Source organism: Haliotis rufescens, unplaced genomic scaffold (genome assembly GCF_023055435.1).
Source record: "Haliotis rufescens isolate VD_foot unplaced genomic scaffold, xgHalRufe1.0.p SCAF_1, whole genome shotgun sequence".
Lineage (NCBI taxonomy): Eukaryota > Metazoa > Mollusca > Gastropoda > Lepetellida > Haliotidae > Haliotis > Haliotis rufescens.
Window position 1 is genome coordinate 20,736,923 of NW_025963779.1, and position 21,848 is coordinate 20,758,770.

The following is a 21,848-nucleotide window of genomic DNA, read 5'->3' on the forward strand; positions in this document are numbered from 1 at the left end:
CAATGCATTGTTTTTGATTGGGGTGTTCATGTAAAACTGCGGCATGGTATCTCCGTGAGCTAGCACTATGAAATCGCCATTAGTCCGGACTAGTACAAGCAAAAAACACAACACACACGCGTGCATGCACGTCGCTATATAAGTGCAATAGTCCGCTCTACCAAAAGTAAATGGTCAATCCCAAACTATGGTTAAGGAAAATTTGGCACTTATATATTACGCTCTCATTTGTTATTAATCTTATCTTTGCAGTTAGGTTTATCCATAAATAGTACAATAACTTCCATGGTTATTTGGGTTAAAGTCACAGTGACATAACAGAGATTATGTATCTCCCAAGACCATTCAGTCCTGACTTCACACGCAGAAACAATGCTTCTCAGTCTAGGCACCCTGCTCGTAGCGCAGTTCCTAGGAGGACACGCCCAAAGTTTAGCTCCTGGTAAGTATGTTAAACCATAAAAAATATGTATATTTTAAATCTTTATTTTGAATTAATGTTTATTGATACGAACATGCCCGTGAAGATCCGGGGTACAATATGTCTTCAGCAACCCATGCTTGCCGTAAAAGGCGACTACGCTTGTGGAAAGAGGCGACTAACGGGATCGGGTGGTCAAGCTCGCTGACTTGGTTGATGCATGTCATCGTATCCTAATTGCGTGGATCGATGCTCATGATGTTAATCACTGGATAGTCTGGCCCAGAGTCGATTACTTACAGACCGCCGTCATATAGATGGAATATTGCTGAGTGCGGCGTTAAACTAAAAACAAACAAACAAACACACAAATGATACGAACATGTGAGTATTTTTTCGATACCGTTTTTGTGCTCACGCTATCAAACACTGGTTGGTTTCCTTCAGGAATGTATTTGCCTTTGTCTTCAATACCCGCCACACACTCAGGTACAACACATTATTCAGAGGCCCTAAAGCCTGGGCTATGCTGAGTGTGGGATTCATTAAATAACTTAGTATTATAGTGTTGTGATCCCATGAGGGAAGTTGTATTATTGAATAAGGCAATATTGTTACAATGACAATGGATGATACTATATGTAATGTATTCCTTTTGAAAATAAACTGTCATGACATTTAGACTTATCTAATCGTCAACCCGATATTTAGTGTTAGCCAGCAAAAGAGAATGTTTCACTGGCTTGATGTCGACAGGAGTCATCTCCCTTTTCACTCCTCCCAAGATACCGACGCGAACTGTTCATACAGGCAATTCTCATTGAACTTGAGGACCGCCTCCGTGGTCTAGTGGTAGAGCGGCGGAGAGCGGAAGGTCCGGGGTCATACCAAAGACGTTAAAAGATGGTACTTGTTGTTACCCTGTCTGGCGCTCGGCATTAAGGGGCTAAAACAAGGACTGGTCGGCACGGAGTCAGTATACAGTGTCTGAGTGGGGTATTCATGTGAAACTGCGGCATGGTATCTCAGTGGGCTAGCACTATAAATCGGTATTAGTCCAGACTAGCACAAGCAGCCACACACACACACACACACACACACACACACACACACACACACACACACACACACACACACACACACACACACACACGTGCATGCACGTCGCTATATAAGTGCAATAATCCCAATTTCACCTCACTTCACCTATTAAACTTGAACAATTATCATGGACTTCATATGAATATTTTATTTATATAAATCAACACATGTGAACTTGTTGGTATTGTATTAATGAGTCCATTCTGGCACCGTTGGCCATCGTTTCAGTTCTCCAGATTTGACTATGAAATAGGATCATTATTTAATCATTTGATTCACGATGAATTGTTATTGGAACAACACATTTGCAGTGCGGGCGAACTGCTTTGAATGAGCATTCTTCTGTGTGCATGCATGATAAGGATTTTGTCGGCTTTATTTCACACATGTTCAGCCAGTTAAAGATTAGATAACAAAGGCTTTGAATAAGCCATTTAACTTGTAATTACCATTTTCATTTTCCATATACTTGTTCGTTGTTAAGTCTTTCGAGCCTGAGATATTCACGAAAATAAAATACTTGCATAAAAAACATTCCTTAAGATATCTATTGAGATAGCAATAAAATCCATTCTTTCAGCAGAAATTTCTTACGAATATGGAATATATTTGTCAACTTAGATTAGACTGCATATTTAAATATTTCCACATACAATAATGCAACACTCTATTTTCAGCCATACAGAAAACAGTAGTCCGTTAATGGAAATGGCCAATATTTTAGGTTTATGAAAACATAAACGCGCGCGAAAGATAATTGCTTTGTTAGCCAATGAAATGCCATGGAATCACTTGAAATTATGTGCTTGGTTAAACCACCAACATCCTCAAACATATTACAAGTTTAAGTTTGTTTAACTGAGTTTATCATACCATCATTCACACTATATGATGGCCCAGCAAGATATGTTCCTAAAAAAGAAACGCAAAACCACATTTTTGGTGTGAGAAGTAAATAAAAGGGTCAAAACCGTTTCTACAATCATAAGACATCCCTGAATCTGTTGTACGATTCCTACTATATCCTAGGCACGTGTTTATTAATCACTAGCACTATCACTTGGTGATGATCACACATATCCACTGCTTATCTGAACACTTGGTCATTAATGGCATCTTGCGAAAGGACAACAGTGGACACATGAACACATTACACGGAGTCAAACCTGCTATTTCGGCGTAACAAATAACGCTTTACCCATTAGACTCCGCCATCGCCCCTTAAACAATAGAAGGAATCTCCTGCATTTACTTAGGAAAAAATCACATCTGCTTGCGACTTGTTGGTAGTTAATTACAAAATTATAGAACATGGTCCACGGAACAAGCCAACCTTTGTCTCTTTGTATCTTGAAATTTAGCTTTGAATATTCTCCAAAATATGTATCAAAATGTATTAAAATTATTTTATGTTCATTTTCCCCCGCCCTTTGCAGAGTTGCGTACCTTGGGCACGCCAGAAACCTATATGGTTGTGGGTTCGAATCCCGGTTCGCCCCGATTATGTTTCTAGGTTTGTCAGCTCGGGAGATTCACCGAAGTGGTAAACGTCTGAGACCTGCTTCACTTCGGGCTCTCCTCCCACATTAAGCTGACACGCCGTGATATAACTGGAATACTGTTAAAAGCGGCGTTAAACCTAATTCACTAACTCACTGAATGATGCAATGTGGTGAAACTGTTAGACCACAGGTTTGAAAAGTCAGGTAAGAAGCAACCATCTGCCAACAGCGTATTCCCCTCCGTTTCGTTGATTCCCTGACAATCTCATTTCCAATATTTTACCACAATATATTGGATGCTTAAAAGAATATGTTGATCAATGTATATTAAATATATCTGTTCATAATTCATATGAAATAAAATGCAGGAGCATGTGGTTGTTTGTCAAGGCTTTCAAGCAAGGACATTCTCTCATTATGATGAAGAGCCACACGACCTGTTTGAGACGAGAAATAGGATACATTGCATGAACTTATGTATACTCCAAAAATATAGAGTGAGTGAGTGAGTATGGTTTTACGCCGCTTCTTGATACCAATCAACCTTTTAAATTCCATGTTTAGACATTTTGTTATTACATCTATAATATATGTACTATGTTAAACACGTTTCACGGGGAATGGCTAAGAACGTCAGTGTTTTCTCTCCACCAGCCCTTCGTTTCACCTGACCAAGTTTGTTTGGCTAATGTTGCATGTTTCCCTCCCCAGGTGTGTTTGACCCAAACTGTAGAGACCACCTGGACAATTGTAAGGAGTTCCATTCGGACACGTGTATCAACGCGCTGTTTGAGCAATGGGTGTTTGACAACTGCCGCCAGCATTGCAAACTCTGCATTGGGCCTAGTACGTATATGCACTGTTATACTGCAATCTGGTTGATATTTATAACACTTAGTGATTTAAAGACATTACACAGCGTCTGCTTGTTTGTCGACATGACAAAGTAACATACACAATATAACACACAATATATATCCACAGATAATTCTTGGAGTTCAAAACGTTTTGAAATTTCCAAGATAGTATTAAACCTTAAACTAACAGGGATTAATGAATCAGATATTGCACATGTGCTACTAAATTTTATTGATGTAACTAAAACGGAAGTAGTTATTATTCAATAGTGTTACAACGTGTTTCAATGTACGATGAAGCGGTAATAAAATCAGACGTATCCCAATCCAAATTGATCAGCCTTGTTCGTAGCAATTAACCAATCAGAATAAAGTGTTTGATGGTGTCATGATAGTTCTTAATCGATCCAGCGATAAGTGCGCCTTTGGTCAATGAGCAATCATGAAAATATTCACTCCTCAAACGTTCTTAACCATCATCCTGAATTACAGCTGTATATTTGTTTGTTTGTTTGTTTGTCGTTTAACGCCGCACACAGCAATTTTCCTGCTATAGGACGGAAGTCTGTAAATAATTCAGTATGGACCAGACCATCCAGTGATTGACATCATGAACATCGATCGACGCAATTGGGATACGATGACATGCATCAACCAAGTCAGCGAGCTTGACCACTCGATTCCGTTAATCGTCTCTACGACAAGCATAGTCGACCCTTTACGGCAAGCATGGGTTGCTGAAGACCTATTCTACCCCGGATCTTAACGGGCCCCTTCAAAAGTGATTAAACAGAACATGTTACATCAGGGACACCATTTCCATTATAATTTAATTGTGTTACGTCTAACTAAGTTGTTTTCACGATGTTTGAATAAATATTACGATCCCTGTTTTGACCCCTAATCATAATAATGTGTCCCAGACGTTTTGAATTCAACATACAGCACATCCTGATGCTCTCTTCATCTAAACAATGTGTTCCGTAGCAACCCCGGTCACGACTACACCAACTCCTCCGTGTATTGACGAAGAGATTTACTGCTACAGCTACCCGGACGATATGTGCTCCAAAGACCTCTACCGGGTTTGGGCGGAGGCTAACTGCAGGAAGACTTGTGGGTTCTGTGGTGTTATTCAGGGTATGTTCCCTCGCTTCTATGAGAACATTAATATGAATCATACGTTATAATGAGTTCCAAATAGAATATGTTAAGAAGCATCTCAAGGAGTCTGTTCTATACGATATATAGAAGCTCCACACAGGGTATGTTCCCTCGCTTCTATGAGAACATTAATATGAACCATACGTTATAATGAGCACCAAATAGAATATGTTAAGAAGCAGCTCACGGTGTCTGTTCTATACGATATATAGAAGCTCCACACAGGGTATGTTCCCTCGCTTCTATGAGAACATTAATATGAACCATACGTTATAATGAGCACCAAATAGAATATGTTAAGAAGCAGCTCACGGAGTCTGTTCTATACGATATATAGAAGCTCTACACAGGGTATGTTCCCTCGCTTCTATGAGAGCATTAATATGAACCATACGTTATAATGAGCACCAAATAGAATATGTTAAGAAGCAGCTCACGGAGTCTGTTCTATACGATATATAGAAGCTCCACACAGGGTATGTTCACTCGCTTCTATGAGAACATTTATATGAACCATACGTTATGCACGAGCACCAAATAGAATATGTTCTATGTCTTGTTTATACACAGCTCAGGGGGTATGTTCACGCTATCCTGAAGCACACTGCTAGGTATGATCTACATTTTATGCAGGGGCACCAAATGGGTTCTATACGGTATGCACGAGCTACATACAGGGTATGTTATATATGGTACTCAATGTTCAATATGTTAATTATATTTAAATCATGAACTTGCTTTGACATAACTAACCCTACACTATATTTTGTATTTTTCAGTTGTGCCCACACCTGCAATTGGTTAGATTATACTGACACTGTAACCACTGCTATCGACTATCATCTGACCAAAAATTAAATATCCCGCCAATGAGTTAGTGTTGATTTTTACCTCTCACAAGGTCGTCAGGTGTGTCTACAACAAGATAGATGGCTTTAAGAATACTTTGAAACTAGATTTGTCTTCGTTGCTACTCCACAAGCAGTCATGTCTTAGATCTTAAGAGCTCCATTACACAAAATATCAAATGCATGTTAGAGTTGTCATGAATATCGTGATGTTGAGAAAATATTGACCCCACACATAACGTTTTTGTTATTTTTGCATCTACGCGCATTATGTTGTATTTAATATTATGTTCTCTAGACTTAATATAAGAACCCTGTGGTGAATAGGAATGTTGTTTGATTCCGGCGACATTGTAGCCACTCGTCCCCCAAAATAGTCAGTTAGCTCTTGCTCTGATAACAACATATACTTGGGGTCTATATTTACGAAAAGGCGTTGTGTGAGTGGCGGATGGTACCGGTACCGGACATTCTTAGCCTCTTCGCGAACACCTGGTGTCATCACTGAAACTCAGTCATCAATTCACATCATTTTCATCGCTATTTTGCATTCAACGCCCAATGGAATCTGTTTCGTTGGATTATCGAGACTGGTTATTTTCTGGTGTTGACGTTTTATATTACGGTTGATGGAAGCGTTATCCTGTACTGGTATAATCCTCGATCACCAAATTAATTAGTTTAATTATACAATGGTGTTTCTTCATGAAACAGGGTTCGGTGCCACACACATGCAAAAAGGCTTTGTGCGAGTGGCTGCATGATGTTACCGGTAGGGCAGGACATACTTAGCCTGTTCGTGAACACCTGGTGTCATCACCGATTTTCCTCGGTAAACACCATCATATATACTCACTGTATAACTTATTGTAACGGACTTGTGACACTTTAATCAATGTCTGTCTGTCTGTCTGTACATGATATGACGCAAAAGAGTAGATCGGGGCTCATTGTAACACACTATCTGTTTCAATTAGACGTATTCAGTTCAATGTGATTTCAACATTTCTGAACAGTGAATATTATTCCATTCAGTCACTTCCCTTCAGTGTTTTAATCCACCTCAATCACATGTACATACAGTAGTTGTGTTGGTAAGCACGTAGTTCAAATAAGGGAGACCGTCTCCTTGGTCTAGTGGTACAGCGCCCGCCCAGAGAGCGGAAGGTTCGATCTCCGGCCGCGTCATACCAAAAGACGTTAAAAGATGGTACTTCCTGTTACCCTGTCTGGCGCTCGGCATTAAGGGGGTAAAACAAGGACTGGTCAGCTCGGAGTCAGTGCATTGTTTCTGAGTGGGGTGTTCATCTAAAACTGCGGCATGGTATCTCCGTGAGCTAGCACTATAAAATCGGCATTAGTCCGGACTAGTACAAGCAAAAAACACAACACACACGCGTGCATGCACGTCGCTATATAAGTGCAATAGTCCGCTCTACCAAAAGTAAATGGTCAATCCCAAACTATGGTTAAGGAAAATTTGGCACTTATATATTACGCTCTCATTTGTATTTTAATCTTATCTTTGCAGTTAGGTTTATCCATAAATAGTACAATTACTTCCATGGTTATTTGGGTTAAAGTCACAGTGACATAACAGAGATTATGTATCTCCCAAGACCATTCAGTCCTGACTTCACACGCAGAAACAATGCTTCTCAGTCTAGGCACCCTGCTCGTAGCGCAGTTCCTAGGAGGACACGCCCAAAGTTTAGCTCCTGGTAAGTATGTTAAACCATAAAAAATATGTATACTTTAAATCTTTATTTTGAATTAATGTTTATTGATACGAACATGCCCGTGAAGATCCGGGGTACAATATGTCTTCAGCAACCCATGCTTGCCGTAAAAGGCGACTACGCTTGTGGAAAGAGGCGACTAACGGGATCGGGTGGTCAAGCTCGCTGACTTGGTTGATGCATGTCATCGTATCCTAATTGCTTGGATCGATGCTCATCGATCGATGCTCATGATGTTAATCACTGGATAGTCTTCCCCAGACTAGATTATTTACAGACCGCCGTCATATAGATGGAATATTGCTGAGTGCGGCGTTAAACTAAAAACAAACAAACAAACACACAAATGATACGAACATGTGAGTATTTTTTCGATACCGTTTTTGTGCTCACGCTATCAAACACTGGTTGATTTCCTTCAGGAATGTATTTGCCTTTGTCTTCAATACCCGCCACACACTCAGGTACAACACATTATTCAGAGGCCCTAAAGCCTGGGCTATGCTGAGTGTGGGATTCATTAAATAACTTAGTATTATAGTGTTGTGATCCCATGAGAGAAGTTGTATTATTGAATAAGGCAATATTGTTACAATGACAATGGATGATACTATATGTAATGTATTCCTTTTGAAATTAAAATGTCATGACATTTATGCTTATCTTATCGTCAACCCGATATGTACTGTATGTTTCACTGGCTTTATTACGACAGGAGTCGTCTCCCTTTTCACTCCTCCCGAGATACCGACGCGAACTGTTCATACAGGCAACTCTTATTAAACTTGAGGACCGCCTCCGTGGTCTAGTGGTAGAGCGGCGGAGAGCGGAAGGTCCGGGGTCATACCAAAAGACGTTAAAAAATTGTACTTGTTGTTACAATGTCTGGCGCTCGGCATAAAGGGGCTAAAATAAGAACTTGTTGGTATTGTATTAAAAAGTCCATTCTGGCACCGTTGGCCATCGTTTCAGTTCTCCAGATTTGACTATGAAATAGGATCATTATTTAAGCATTTGATTCATGATGAATTGTCATTGGAACAACGCATTTGCAGTGCGGCTGAACTGCTTTGAATGAGCATTCTTCTGTGTGCATGCATGATAAGGATTTTGTCGGCTTTATTTCACACATGTTCAGCCAGTTAAAGATTAGATAACAAAGGCTTTGAATAAGCCATTTAACTTGTAATTACCATTTTCATTTTCCATATACTTGTTCGTTGTTAAGTCTTTCGAGCAGCAAAGCCTGAGATATTCTCGAAAATAAAATACTTGCATAAGAAACATTCCTTTAGATATCTATTGAGATAGCAATAAAATCCATTCTTTCAGCAGAGATTTCTTACGAATATGGAAAGGGCTTTGTCACTTTTATCAACTTAGTTTAGACTGCATATTTAATCATTACCACATACAGTAAAGTACGGTTATAACGAACTCAAAGGGACTACTAATTTTAGTTCGTTATAACCGTAGTTCGTTATAAGCATATATACAGCATGACTACAGCAAATAGTCGGGACCAAAAAAGTAAGTTCGTTATATCCGTCAGTTCGTTATAAGCGTGTTCGTTATAACCGTAGTTTACTGTACATTAATGCGACACTCTATTTTCAGCCAATCAGGAAACAGTAGTCTATTAATGGACATGACCCACATTTTTAGGTTTATGAAAACACAAACGCAAAAAATATTGCTTTGTTAGCCAATCAAATGCCAAGGAATCACTTGAAATTATGTGCTTGGTTAAACCACCAACATCCTCAAACATATTACAAGTGTAAGTAAAGTTTAACTGAGTGTATCATACCATCCTTCATATTGTGTTGATGGCCCAGCAAGATATATTCCTAAAAAAGAAACGCAAAACCACATTTTTGGTGTGAGAAGTAAATAAAAGGGTCGAAACCGCTTCCACAATCATAAGACATCCCTGAATCTGTTGTACGATTCCTACTATATCCTAGGCACGTGTTTATTAATCACTATCACTATCACTTAGTGATGATCACACATATCCGCTGCTTATCTGAACACTTGGTCATTAATGGCATCTTGCGAAAGGACAACAGTGGACACATGAAAACATTACACGGAGTCAAACCTGCTATTTCGGCGTAACAAATAACGCTTTACCCATTAGACTCCGCCATCGCCCCTGAAACGATAGAAGGAATCTCCTGCATTTTCTGCAAATCACATCTGCTTGTTACTTGTTGGTAGTTACTTACAACATTATAGAACATGGTCCACGGTAAAAACCAACCTTTGTCTCTTTGTATCTTGAAATTTAGCCTTGAATATTCCCCAAAATATATATCAAAATGTATTAAAATTATTTTATGTTCATTCTTCCCCGCCCTGTGCAAAGTTGGGTACCTTGGGCACGCCAGAAACCTATGGTTGTGGGTTGGAATAACGGTTCGCCCCGATTATGTTTCTAGGTTTGTTAGCTCGTGGGTTTCACCGAAGTGGTAAACGTCTGAAACCTGCATCACTTCGGGCTCTCCTCACACATTAAGCTGACACGCCGTGATATAACTGGAATACTGTTAAATGCGGCGTTAAACCTAATTCACTCACTCATTTAATGAAGCAATGTGGTGAAACTGTTAGACCACAGGTTTGAAAAGTCAGGTAAGAAGCAACCATCTGCCAACAGCGTATTCCCCTCCGTTTCGGTGATTCCCTGACAATCTCATTTTCAATATTTTACCACAATATATTGGATGCTTAAAAGAAAATGTTGATCAATGTATATTAAATATATCTGTTCATAATTCTTATGAATTAAAATGCAGGAGTATGTGGTTGTTTGTCAAGGCTTTCAAGCAAGGACATTCTCTCATTATGATGAAGAGCCACACGCCCTGTTTGAGACGAGAAATAGGATACATTGCATGAACTTATGTATACTCCAAAAATATATAGTGAGTGAGTGAGTATGGTTTTACGCCGCTTTTATCAATATTCCAGCAATATCTCGGCGGGGAACACCAGAAATGGGCTTCACACATTGTACCCATGTCGGAATTCGAACCCGGGTCTTTGATGTGACGAGCGAACGCTTTAACCACTAGGCTACCCGACCGCCCCTTAAAAAGAAATAAGATGATTAAAAAAACCAGAAACATCCTTAATTAAAAAAGACATAAAATGATAGAAATATAGAAACACCCTTACTCATTTATACTCAAAAGAAATTATAAAGAAATAGAAACACCCTTACTAATGTATACTCCAAAAAGTAATAAAATGATAAATAAATAGAAACATTCTTACTCTTGATGCCATCAACAATCAACCTTTTAAATTCCATGTTTAGACATTTTGTTATAACATCTATAATATATGTACTATGTTAAACACGTTTCACGGAGGATGGCAAGGAACGTCAGTGATTTCTCTCCACCAGCCCTTCGTTTCACCTGACCAAGTTTGTTTGGCTAATGTTGCATGTTTCCCTCCCCAGGTGTGTTTGACCCAAACTGTAGAGACCACCTGGACAATTGTAAGGAGTTCCAGTGGGACACGTGTATCAACGCGCTGTTTAAGCAATGGGTGTTTGACAACTGCCGCCAGCATTGCAAACTCTGCATTGGGCCTAGTACGTATATGCACTGTTATACTGCAATCTGGTTGATATTTATAACACTTAGTGATTTAAAGACATTACACAGCGTATGCTTGTTTGTCGACTGGACAAAGTAACATACACAATATAACTCACTATATATATCCACAGATATTTCTGGGAGTTCAAAACGTTTTGAAATTTACAAGATAGTATTAAACCTTAAACTAACAGGGATAAATGAAGCAAATATTGCACATGTTCTACTCTATTTTATTGATGTAACTAAAACGGAAGTAGTTATTATTCAATAGTGTTACAACGTGTTTCAATGTACGATGAAGCGGTAATAAAATCAGACGTATCCCAATCCAAATTGATCAGCCTTGTTCGTAGCAATTAACCAATCAGAATAAAGTGTTTGATGGTGTCATGATAGTTCTTGATAACCGATCCAGCGATAAGTGCGCCTTTGGTCAATGAGCAATGGTGAAAATATTCACTCCTCAAACGTTCTTAACCATCATCCTGAATTACAGCTGTATATTTGTTTGTTTTGTTTGTTTGTCGTTTAACGCCGCACACAGCAATATTCCTGCTATAGGACGGAAGTCTGTAAATAAGCCAGTATGGACCAGACCATCCAGTGATTGACATCATTAACATCGATCGACGCAATTGGGATACGATGACATGCATCAACCAAGTCAGCGAGCTTGAACACCCGATCCCGTCAGTCGCCTCTTTCGACAAGCATGGGTTGCTGAAGACCTATTCTACCCCGGATCCTAACGGGCCTCTTCAGCAAGTGATGAAACAGAACTTGTTACACCACGGACACCATTTCCATTATAGTTTAATTGTGTTACGTCTAATCAAGCTGTTTTCACGATGTTTGAATAAATATTATGATCCCTGTTTTGACCCCTAATCATAATAATGTGTCCCAGAGGTTTTGAATTCAACATACAGCACATCCTGATGCTCTCTACATCTAAACAATGTGTTCCGTAGCAACCCTGGTCACGACTACACCAACTCCTCCGTGTATTGACGTAGAGAGCAACTGCCAGAACTACCAAAACGATATGTGCTCCAAAGACCTCTACCGGGTTTGGGCGAAGGCTAACTGCAGGCAGACCTGTGGGTTCTGTGGTGCTATTCAGGGTATGTTCCCTCGCTTCTATGAGAACATTAATATGAACCATACGTTATAATGAGCACCAAATAGAATATGTTAAGAAGCAGCTCACGGTGTCTGTTCTATACGATATATAGAAGCTTTACACAGGGTATGTTCCCTCGCTTCTATGAGAACATTAATATGAACCATACGTTATAATAAGCACCAAATAGAATATGTTAAGAAGCAGCTCACGGTGTCTGTTCTATACGATATATAGAAGCTCTACACAGGGTATGTTCCCTCGCTTCTATGAGAGCATTAATATGAACCATACGTTATAATGAGCACCAAATAGAATATGTTAAGAAGCAGCTCACGGTGTCTGTTCTATACGATATATAGAAGCTCCACACAGGGTATGTTCACTCGCTTCTATGAGAACATTAATATGAACCATACGTTATGCACGAGCACCAAATAGAATATGTTCTATGTCTTGTTTATACGCAGCTCAGGGGGTATGTTCACGCTATCCTGAGGCACACTGCTAGGTATGATCTACATTTTATGCAGGGGCACCACATGGGTTCTATACGGTATGCACGAGCTACACACAGGGTATGTTATATACGGCACTCAATGTTCAATATGTTAATAATATTTAAATCATGAATTTGCTTTGACATAACTAACCCTACACTATATTTTGTATTTTTCAGTTGTGCCCACACCTGCAATTGGTTAGATTATACTGACACTGTAACCACTGCTATCGACTTTTATCTGACCAAAAATTAAATATCCCGCCAATGAGTTAGTGTTGTTTTTTACCTCTCACAAGGTCGTCAGGTGTGTCTACAGCAAGATAGATGGCTTTAAGAACACTTTGAAACTAGATTTGTCTTCGTTGCTACTCCACAAGCAGTCATGTCTTAGATCTTAAGAGCTCCATTACACAAAATATCAAATGCATGTTAGAGTTGTCATGAATATCGTTATGTTGAGAAAATATTGACCCCACACATAACGTTTTTGTTATTTTTGCATCTACGCGCATTATGTTGTATTTAATATTATGTTCTCTAGACTTATTATAAGAACCCTGTGGTGAATAGGAATGTTGTTTGATTCCGGCGACATTGTAGCCACCCGTTCCCCAAAATAGTCAGTTAGCTCTTGCTCTGATAACAACATATACTTGGGGCCTATATTTACGAAAAGGCGTTGTGTGAGTGGCGGATGTTACCGGTACCGGGCATGCTTAGCCTTTTCGCGAACACCTGGTGTCATCACTGAAACTCAGTGATCCATTCATATCATTTTCACTGCTATTTTGCCTTTAACGCCCAATGGAATTTGTTTCGTTGGATAATCGAGTCTGGTTATTCTCTGGTGTTGACGTTTTATATTACGGTTGATGGAAGCGTTATCCTGTACTGGTATAATCCTCGATCACCAAATTAATTAGTTTAATTATACAATGATGTTTCTTCATGAAACAGGGTTCGGTGCCACACAAATGCAAAAAGGCTTTGTGCGAGTGGCTGCATGATGTTACCGGTAGGGCAGGACGTACTTAGCCTGTTCGTGAACACCTGGTGTCATCACCGATTTTCCTCGGTAAACACCATCATAAATACTCACTGTATAACTTATTGTAACTGACTTGTGACACTTTAATCAATGTCTGTCTGTCTGTCTGTACATGATATGACGCAAAGGAGTAGATCGGGGCTCATTGTAACACACTATCTGTTTCAATTAGACGTATTCAGTTCAATGTGATTTCAACATTTCTGAACAGTGAATATTATTCCATTCAGTCACTTCCCTTCAGTGTTTTAATCCACCTCAATCACATGTACATACAGTAGTTGTGTTGGTATGCACGTGGTTCAAATAAGGGAGACCGCCCCCGTGGTCTAGTGGTACAGCGCCCGCCCAGAGAGCGGAAGGTTCGATCTCCGGCTGCGTCATACCAAAAGACGTTTAAAGATGGTACTTGTTGTTACCCTGTCTGGCGCTCGGCATTAAGGGGGTAAAACAAGGACTGGTCGGCTCGGAGTCAGTGCATTGTTTCTGAGTGGGGTGTTCATGTAAAACTGCGGCATGGTATCTCCGTGAGCTAGCACTATAAAATCGGCATTAGTCCGGACTAGTACAAGCAAAAAACACAACACACACGCGTGCATGCACGTCGCTATATAAGTGCAATAGTCCGCTCTACCAAAAGTAAATGGTCAATCCCAAACTATGGTTAAGGAAAATTTGGCACTTATATATTACGCTCTCATTTGTATTTTAATCTTATCTTTGCAGTTAGGTTTATCCATAAATAGTACAATAACTTCCATGGTTATTTGGGTTAAAGTCACAGTGACATAACAGAGATTATGTATCTCCCAAGACCATTCAGTCCTGACTTCACACGCAGAAACAATGCTTCTCAGTCTAGGCACCCTGCTCGTAGCGCAGTTCCTAGGAGGACACGCCCAAAGTTTAGCTCCTGGTAAGTATGTTAAACTATAAACTATATGTATATTTTAAATCTTTATTTTAAATTAATGTTTATTGATACGAACATGCCCGTGAAGATCCGGGGTACAATATGTCTTCAGCAACCCATGCTTGCCGTAAAAGGCGACTACGCTTGTGGAAAGAGGCGACTAACGGGATCGGGTGGTCAAGCTCGCTGACTTGGTTGATGCATGTCATCGTATCCTAATTGCTTGGATCGATGCTCATGATGTTAATCACTGGATAGTCTTCCCCAGACTAGATTATTTACAGACCGCCGTCATATAGATGGAATATTGCTGAGTGCGGCGTTAAACTAAAAACAAACAAACAAACAAACAAATGATACGAACATGTGAGTATTTTTTCGATACCGTTTTTGTGCTCATGCTATCAAACACTGGTTGATTTCCTTCAGGAATGTATTTGCCTTTTTTCTTCAATACCCGCCACACACTCAGGTACAACACATTATCCAGAGGCCCTAAAGCCTGGGCTATGCTGAGTGTGGGATTCCTTAAATAACTTAGTATTATAGTGTTGTGATCCCATGAGGGAAGTTGTATTATTGAATAAGGCAATATTGTTACAATGACAATGGATGATACTATATGTAATGTATTCCTTTTGAAATTAAAATGACATGACCTTTATGCTTATCTTATCGTCAACCCGATATGTACTGTATGTTTCACTGGCTTTATTACGACAGGAGTCGTCTCCCTTTTCACTCCTCCCGAGATACCGACGCGAACTGTTCATACAGGCAACTCTTATTAAACTTGAGGACCGCCTCCGTGGTCTAGTGGTAGAGCGGCGGAGAGCGGAAGGTCCGGGATCATACCAAAAGACGTTAAAAAATGGTACTTGTTGTTACAATGTCTGGCGCTCGGCATAAAGGGGCTAAAATAAGAACTTGTTGGTATTGTATTAAAAAGTCCATTCTGGCACCGTTGGCCATCGTTTCAGTTCTCCAGATTTGACTATGAAATAGGATCATTATTTAAGCATTTGATTCATGATGAATTGTCATTGGAACAACGCATTTGCAGTGCGGCTGAACTGCTTTGAATGAGCATTCTTCTGTGTGCATGCATGATAAGGATTTTGTCGGCTTTATTTCACACATGTTCAGCCAGTTAAAGATTAGATAACAAAGGCTTTGAATAAGCCATTTAACTTGTAATTACCATTTTCATTTTCCATATACTTGTTCGTTGTTAAGTCTTTCGAGCAGCAAAGCCTGAGATATTCTCGAAAATAAAATACTTGCATAAGAAACATTCCTTTAGATATCTATTGAGATAGCAAAAAAATCCATTCTTTCAGCAGAGATTTCTTACGAATATGGAAAGGGCTTTGTCACTTTTATCAACTTAGTTTAGACTGCATATTTAATCATTACCACATACAGTAAAGTACGGTTATAACGAACTCAAAGGGACTACTAATTTTAGTTCGTTATAACCGTAGTTCGTTATAAGCATATATACAGCATGACTACAGCAAATAGTCGGGACCAAAAAAGTAAGTTCGTTATATCCGTCAGTTCGTTATAAGCGTGTTCGTTATAACCGTAGTTTACTGTACATTAATGCCAAGGAATCACTTGAAATTATGTGCTTGGTTAAACCACCAACATCCTCAAACATATTACAAGTGTAAGTAAAGTTTAACTGAGTGTATCATACCATCCTTCATATTGTGTTGATGGCCCAGCAAGATATATTCCTAAAAAAGAAACGCAAAACCGCATTTTTGGTGTGAGAAGTAAATAAAAGGGTCGAAACCGCTTCCACAATCATAAGACATCCCTGAATCTGTTGTACGATTCCTACTATATCCTAGGCACGTGTTTATTAATCACTATCACTATCACTATAACTTAGTGATGATCACACATCTCCGCTGCTTATCTGAACACTTGGTCATTAATGGCATCTTGCGAAAGGACAACAGTGGACACATGAAAACATTACATGGAGTCAAACCTGCTATTTCGGCGTAACAAAAAACGCTTTACCCATTAGACTCCGCCATCGCCCCTGAAACGATAGAAGGAATCTCCTGCATTTTCTGCAAATCACATCTGCTTGTTTCTTGTTGGTAGTTACTTACAACATTATAGAACATGGTCCACGGTACAAACAAACCTTTGTCTCTTTGTATCTTGAAATTTAGCTTTGAATATTCCTTAAAATATGTATCAAAATGTATTAAAATTATTTAATGTTCATTCTTCCCCGCCCTGTGCAAAGTTGGGTACCTTGGGCACGCCAGAAACCTATGGTTGTGGGTTGGAATAACGGTTCGCCCCGATTATGTTTCTAGGTTTGTTAGCTCGTGGGTTTCACCGAAGTGGTAAACGTCTGAAACCTGCATCACTTCGGGCTTTCCTCACACATTAAGCTGACACGCCGTGATATAACTGGAATACTGTTAAATGCGGCGTTAAACCTAATTCACTCACTCAATGAAGCAATGTGGTGAAACTGTTAGACCACAGGTTTGAAAAGTCAGGTAAGAAGCAACCATCTGCCAACAGCGTATTCCCCTCCGGTTCGTTGATTCCCTGACAATCTCATTTCCAATATTTTACCACAATATATTGGATGCTTAAAAGAAAATGTTGATCAATGTATATTAAATATATCTGTTCATAATTCATATGAAATAAAATGCAGGAGCATGTGGTTGTTTGTCAAGGCTTTCAAGCAAGGACATTCTCTCATTATGATGAAGAGCCACACGCCCTGTTTGAGACGAGAAATAGGATACATTGCATGAACTTATGTATACTCCAAAAATATATAGTGAGTGAGTGAATGAGTATGGTTTTATGCCGCTTTTAGCAATATTCCCAGCAATATCACGGCGGGGAACACCAGAAATGGGCTTCACACATTGTACCCATGTCGGAATTCGAACCCGGGTCTTTGACGTGACGAGCGAACGCTTTAACCACTAGGCTACCCGACCGCCCCTTAAAAAGAAATAAGATGATTAAAAAAACAGAAACATCCTTACTTATGTATAATTAAAAAAGACATAAAATGATAGAAATATAGAAACACCCTTACTCATTTATACTCAAAAGAAATTATAATATAATTATGTATACTCCAAAAAGTTATAAAATGATAAATAAATAGAAACATTCTTACTCTTGATGCCATCAACAATCAACCTTTTAAATTCCATGTTTAGACATTTTGTTATAACATCTATAATATATGTACTATGTTAAACACGTTTCACGGAGGATGGCAAGGAACGTCAGTGATTTCTCTCCACCAGCCCTTCGTTTCACCTGACCAAGTTTGTTTGGCTAATGTTGCATGTTTCCCTCCCCAGGTGTGTTTGACCCAAACTGTAGAGACCACCTGGACAATTGTAAGGAGTTCCAGTGGGACACGTGTATCAACGCGCTGTTTAAGCAATGGGTGTTTGACAACTGCCGCCAGCATTGCAAACTCTGCATTGGGCCTAGTACGTACATGTATATGCACTGTTATACTGCAATCTGGTTGATATTTATAACACTTAGTGATTTAAAGACATTACACAGCGTATGCTTGTTTGTCGACTGGACAAAGTAACATACACAATATAACTCACAATATATATCCACAGATATTTCTGGGAGTTCAAAACGTTTTGAAATTTACAAGATAGTATTAAACCTTAAACTAACAGGGATTAATGAAGCAAATATTGCACATGTGCTAATCTATTTTATTGATGTAACTCAAACGGAAGTAGTTATTATTCAATAGTGTTACAACGTGTTTCAATGTACGATGAAGCGGTAATAAAATCAGACGTATCCCAATCCAAATTGATCAGCCTTGTTCGTAGCAATTAACCAATCAGAATAAAGTGTTTGATGGTGTCATGATAGTTCTTGATAACCGATCCAGCGATAAGTGCGCCTTTGGTCAATGAGCAATGGTGAAAATATTCACTCCTCAAACGTTCTTAACCATCATCCTGAATTACAGCTGTATATTTGTTTGTTTTGTTTGTTTGTCGTTTAACGCCGCACACAGCAATATTCCTGCTATAGGACGGAAGTCTGTAAATGTATGGACCAGACCATCCAGTGATTGACATCATTAACATCGATCGACGCAATTGGGATACGATGACATGCATCAACCAAGTCAGCGAGCTTGAACACCCGATCCCGTCAGTCGCCTCTTACGACAAGCATGGGTTGCTGAAGACCTATTCTACCCCGGATCCTAACGGGCCTCTTCAGCAAGTGATGAAACAGAACTTGTTACACCACGGACACCATTTCCATTATAGTTTAATTGTGTTACGTCTAATCAAGCTGTTTTCACGATGTTTGTATAAATATTATGATCCCTGTTTTGACCCCTAATCATAATAATGTGTCCCAGACGTTTTGAATTCAACATACAGCACATCCTGATGCTCTCTTCATCTAAACAATGTGTTCCGTAGCAACCCTGGTCACGACCACACCAACTCCTCCGTGTATTGACGTAGAGAGCAACTGCCAGAACTACCCGGACGATATGTGCTCCAAAGACCTCTACCAGGTTTGGGCGAAGGCTAACTGCAGGCAGACCTGTGGGTTCTGTGGTGCTATTCAGGGTATGTTCCCTCGCTTCTATGAGAACATTAATATGAACCATACGTTATAATGAGCACCAAATAGAATATGTTAAGAAGCAGCTCACGGTGTCTGTTCTATACGATATATAGAAGCTCTACACAGGGTATGTTCCCTCGCTTCTATGAGAACATTAATATGAACCACACGTTATGCACGAGCACCAAATAGAATATGTTCTATGTCTTGTTTATACACAGCTCAGGGGGTATGTTCACGCTATCCTGAGGCACACTGCTAGGTATGATCTACATTTTATGCAGGGGCACCAAATGGGTTCTATACGGTATGCACAAGCTACACACAGGGTATGTTATATACGGCACTCAATGTTCAATATGTTAATTATATTTAAATCATGAACTTGCTTTGAAATAACTAACCCTACACTATATTTTGTATTTTTCAGTTGTGCCCACACCTGCAATTATACTGGCACTGTAACCACTGCTATCGACTATTATCTGACCAAAAATTAAATATCCCGCCAATGAGTTAGTGTTGTTTTTTACCTCTCACAAGGTCGTCAGGTGTGTCTACAACAAGATAGATGGCTTTAAGAACACTTTGAAACTAGATTTGTCTTCGTTGCTACTCCACAAGCAGTCATGTCTTAGATCTTAAGAGCTCCATTACACAAATTATCAAATGCATGTTAGAGTTGTCATGAATATCGTGAGGTTGAGAAAATGTGTGACCCCACACATAACGTTTTTGTTATTTTTGCATCTACGCGCATTATGTTGTATTTAATATTATGTTGGCCAATATCGGCTTATACATCATGATGTCAGTGCAGAGTTGCGTCCCTTGGGCACGCCAGAAACCTATGATTGTGGGTTCGAATCCTGGTTCGCCCCGATTATGTTTCTAGGTTAGTCAGCACCATACCGGTGCTCGTGGATTTCACCGAAGTGGTAAACGTCAGAGACCTGCATCACTTCGGGCTTTCCTCCCACATGAAGCTGACACGCGGTGATATAACTGGATTACTGTTAAAAGCGCCGTTAAACCCAACTCACTCTTTCGATATTGCATCAAATCATATTTCTTCTTAACGCATGGATAAAGCCTCTTTAGAAGGTATCGGGCATACGTTTGAGATTAAACCAACAACATTAGTTTTTTTCTCAAGTAGAGAGATAACAGTCTAGTTCTCAAATACGATATGTATTCCAATGAAACTTCCATTCCTACATGGTCTAACAACATGTAACATAAGGCGTCTTAGAAGTGACACTGACACAGAGGGTGAGAACGAGAATACAACGACATGATGAGTGAGTGAGTATGGTTTTACGCCGCTTTTTGCAATATTCCAGCAATAGCACGGCAGGGGACACCAGAAATGGGCTTCACACATTGTACCCATGTGGGGAATAGAACCCGGGTCATCGACGTGACGAGCGAACGCTTTAACCACTAGGCTACCCGACAGTCCCTCGACAGGATGAACATACATCAAATCCGTAATGAATGCAAACAAGTAATGCATATGAACGTGTTTATTATCATCTATCTGATATATACTAACGGAAAGATGTAACTGTGTTTCATATTAAGTTCAATAAAAATCAATTTATTCTGAAATTAAATGATTCATCTTTCAATACATAGTCATGAAACTTCGCATCGACGTTGAGGTCGTGATCCACTATGTGCACATGCATATTCATGCACGGCGCACAATTTAGATGTTTGCGTGTTTGTTTGGAGCATGATACTCACACACGTGTATTTTAAACAATGATTGTTTAGCTATCAGGTGCTCGTAAAACACGTGCATGGCTTGCTGATAAATCAACGTCTACACGTTGTGGTTTTGCCGCAAACAGGAATGGAGTAAAATGAAGTTGCAAGACATTTTAATATTCACCGAAACACAATATTATCAGTTTGGCAACACTCCTGACTTGCCACTGGCCGGTCGTCCACGTGTGACGTCACGTCAATATTCAGTTAGTTCTTCTACGAAATCGATACCAAACTGTCTCATTAACAGCTCGGAAAATTCCCAGGTTGAGACCACTTTGTGGCAGAACCCGAACCGGACGCAACCGATCGTGGGAGCACAACATCCGGTCCCCGCGTCCAGCGATACGCCCAGTTTGGCTTCCTCGTCACCGTCCGGAAAGCCTAGCTTGGTGTGAACAACAACCGAGGTTCAGAAGACAAGACTGGAACCGTATACTTTTCACAGCCACGATGGTCGTGCAAGGCTCTACGGGTGTCCAGGGGCGGTCGGGTAGCACAGTGGTTAAAGTCTTAGCTCGTCACGCCGAAGACCCTGGTTCGATTCCCGACATGGGTACACTGTGTGGAGCCCATTTCTGGTGTCCCCCGACGTGATATTGCTG

General features: G+C 39.8%; 3 protein-coding genes across 3 annotated transcripts; all 3 read left to right on the top strand.

Moving 5' to 3' along the window:
- Window positions 1-288: 288 nt before the first annotated feature.
- Window positions 289-5,918, top strand: LOC124115795. Its single transcript, XM_046476915.2, has 4 exons — window positions 289-442; window positions 3,736-3,870; window positions 4,869-5,021; window positions 5,825-5,918. The coding sequence occupies exons 1-4, from the start codon at window positions 373-375 to the stop codon at window positions 5,848-5,850; spliced, it is 384 nt and encodes a 127-aa protein (XP_046332871.2). The 5' UTR covers window positions 289-372; the 3' UTR covers window positions 5,851-5,918.
- Window positions 5,919-7,479: 1,561 nt separating this feature from the next.
- On the top strand, window positions 7,480-13,145 carry LOC124115809. The gene is made up of 4 exons (XM_046476944.2): window positions 7,480-7,614; window positions 11,105-11,239; window positions 12,221-12,373; window positions 13,052-13,145. Exons 1-4 carry the CDS (start codon window positions 7,545-7,547, stop codon window positions 13,075-13,077), a joined length of 384 nt encoding a protein of 127 aa, XP_046332900.2. The 5' UTR covers window positions 7,480-7,544; the 3' UTR covers window positions 13,078-13,145.
- Window positions 13,146-14,706: 1,561 nt separating this feature from the next.
- On the top strand, window positions 14,707-19,985 carry LOC124115808. Its single transcript, XM_046476943.2, has 4 exons — window positions 14,707-14,841; window positions 18,204-18,338; window positions 19,320-19,472; window positions 19,901-19,985. The coding sequence occupies exons 1-4, from the start codon at window positions 14,772-14,774 to the stop codon at window positions 19,933-19,935; spliced, it is 393 nt and encodes a 130-aa protein (XP_046332899.2). The 5' UTR covers window positions 14,707-14,771; the 3' UTR covers window positions 19,936-19,985.
- The last annotated feature ends 1,863 nt before the right edge of the window (window positions 19,986-21,848 follow it).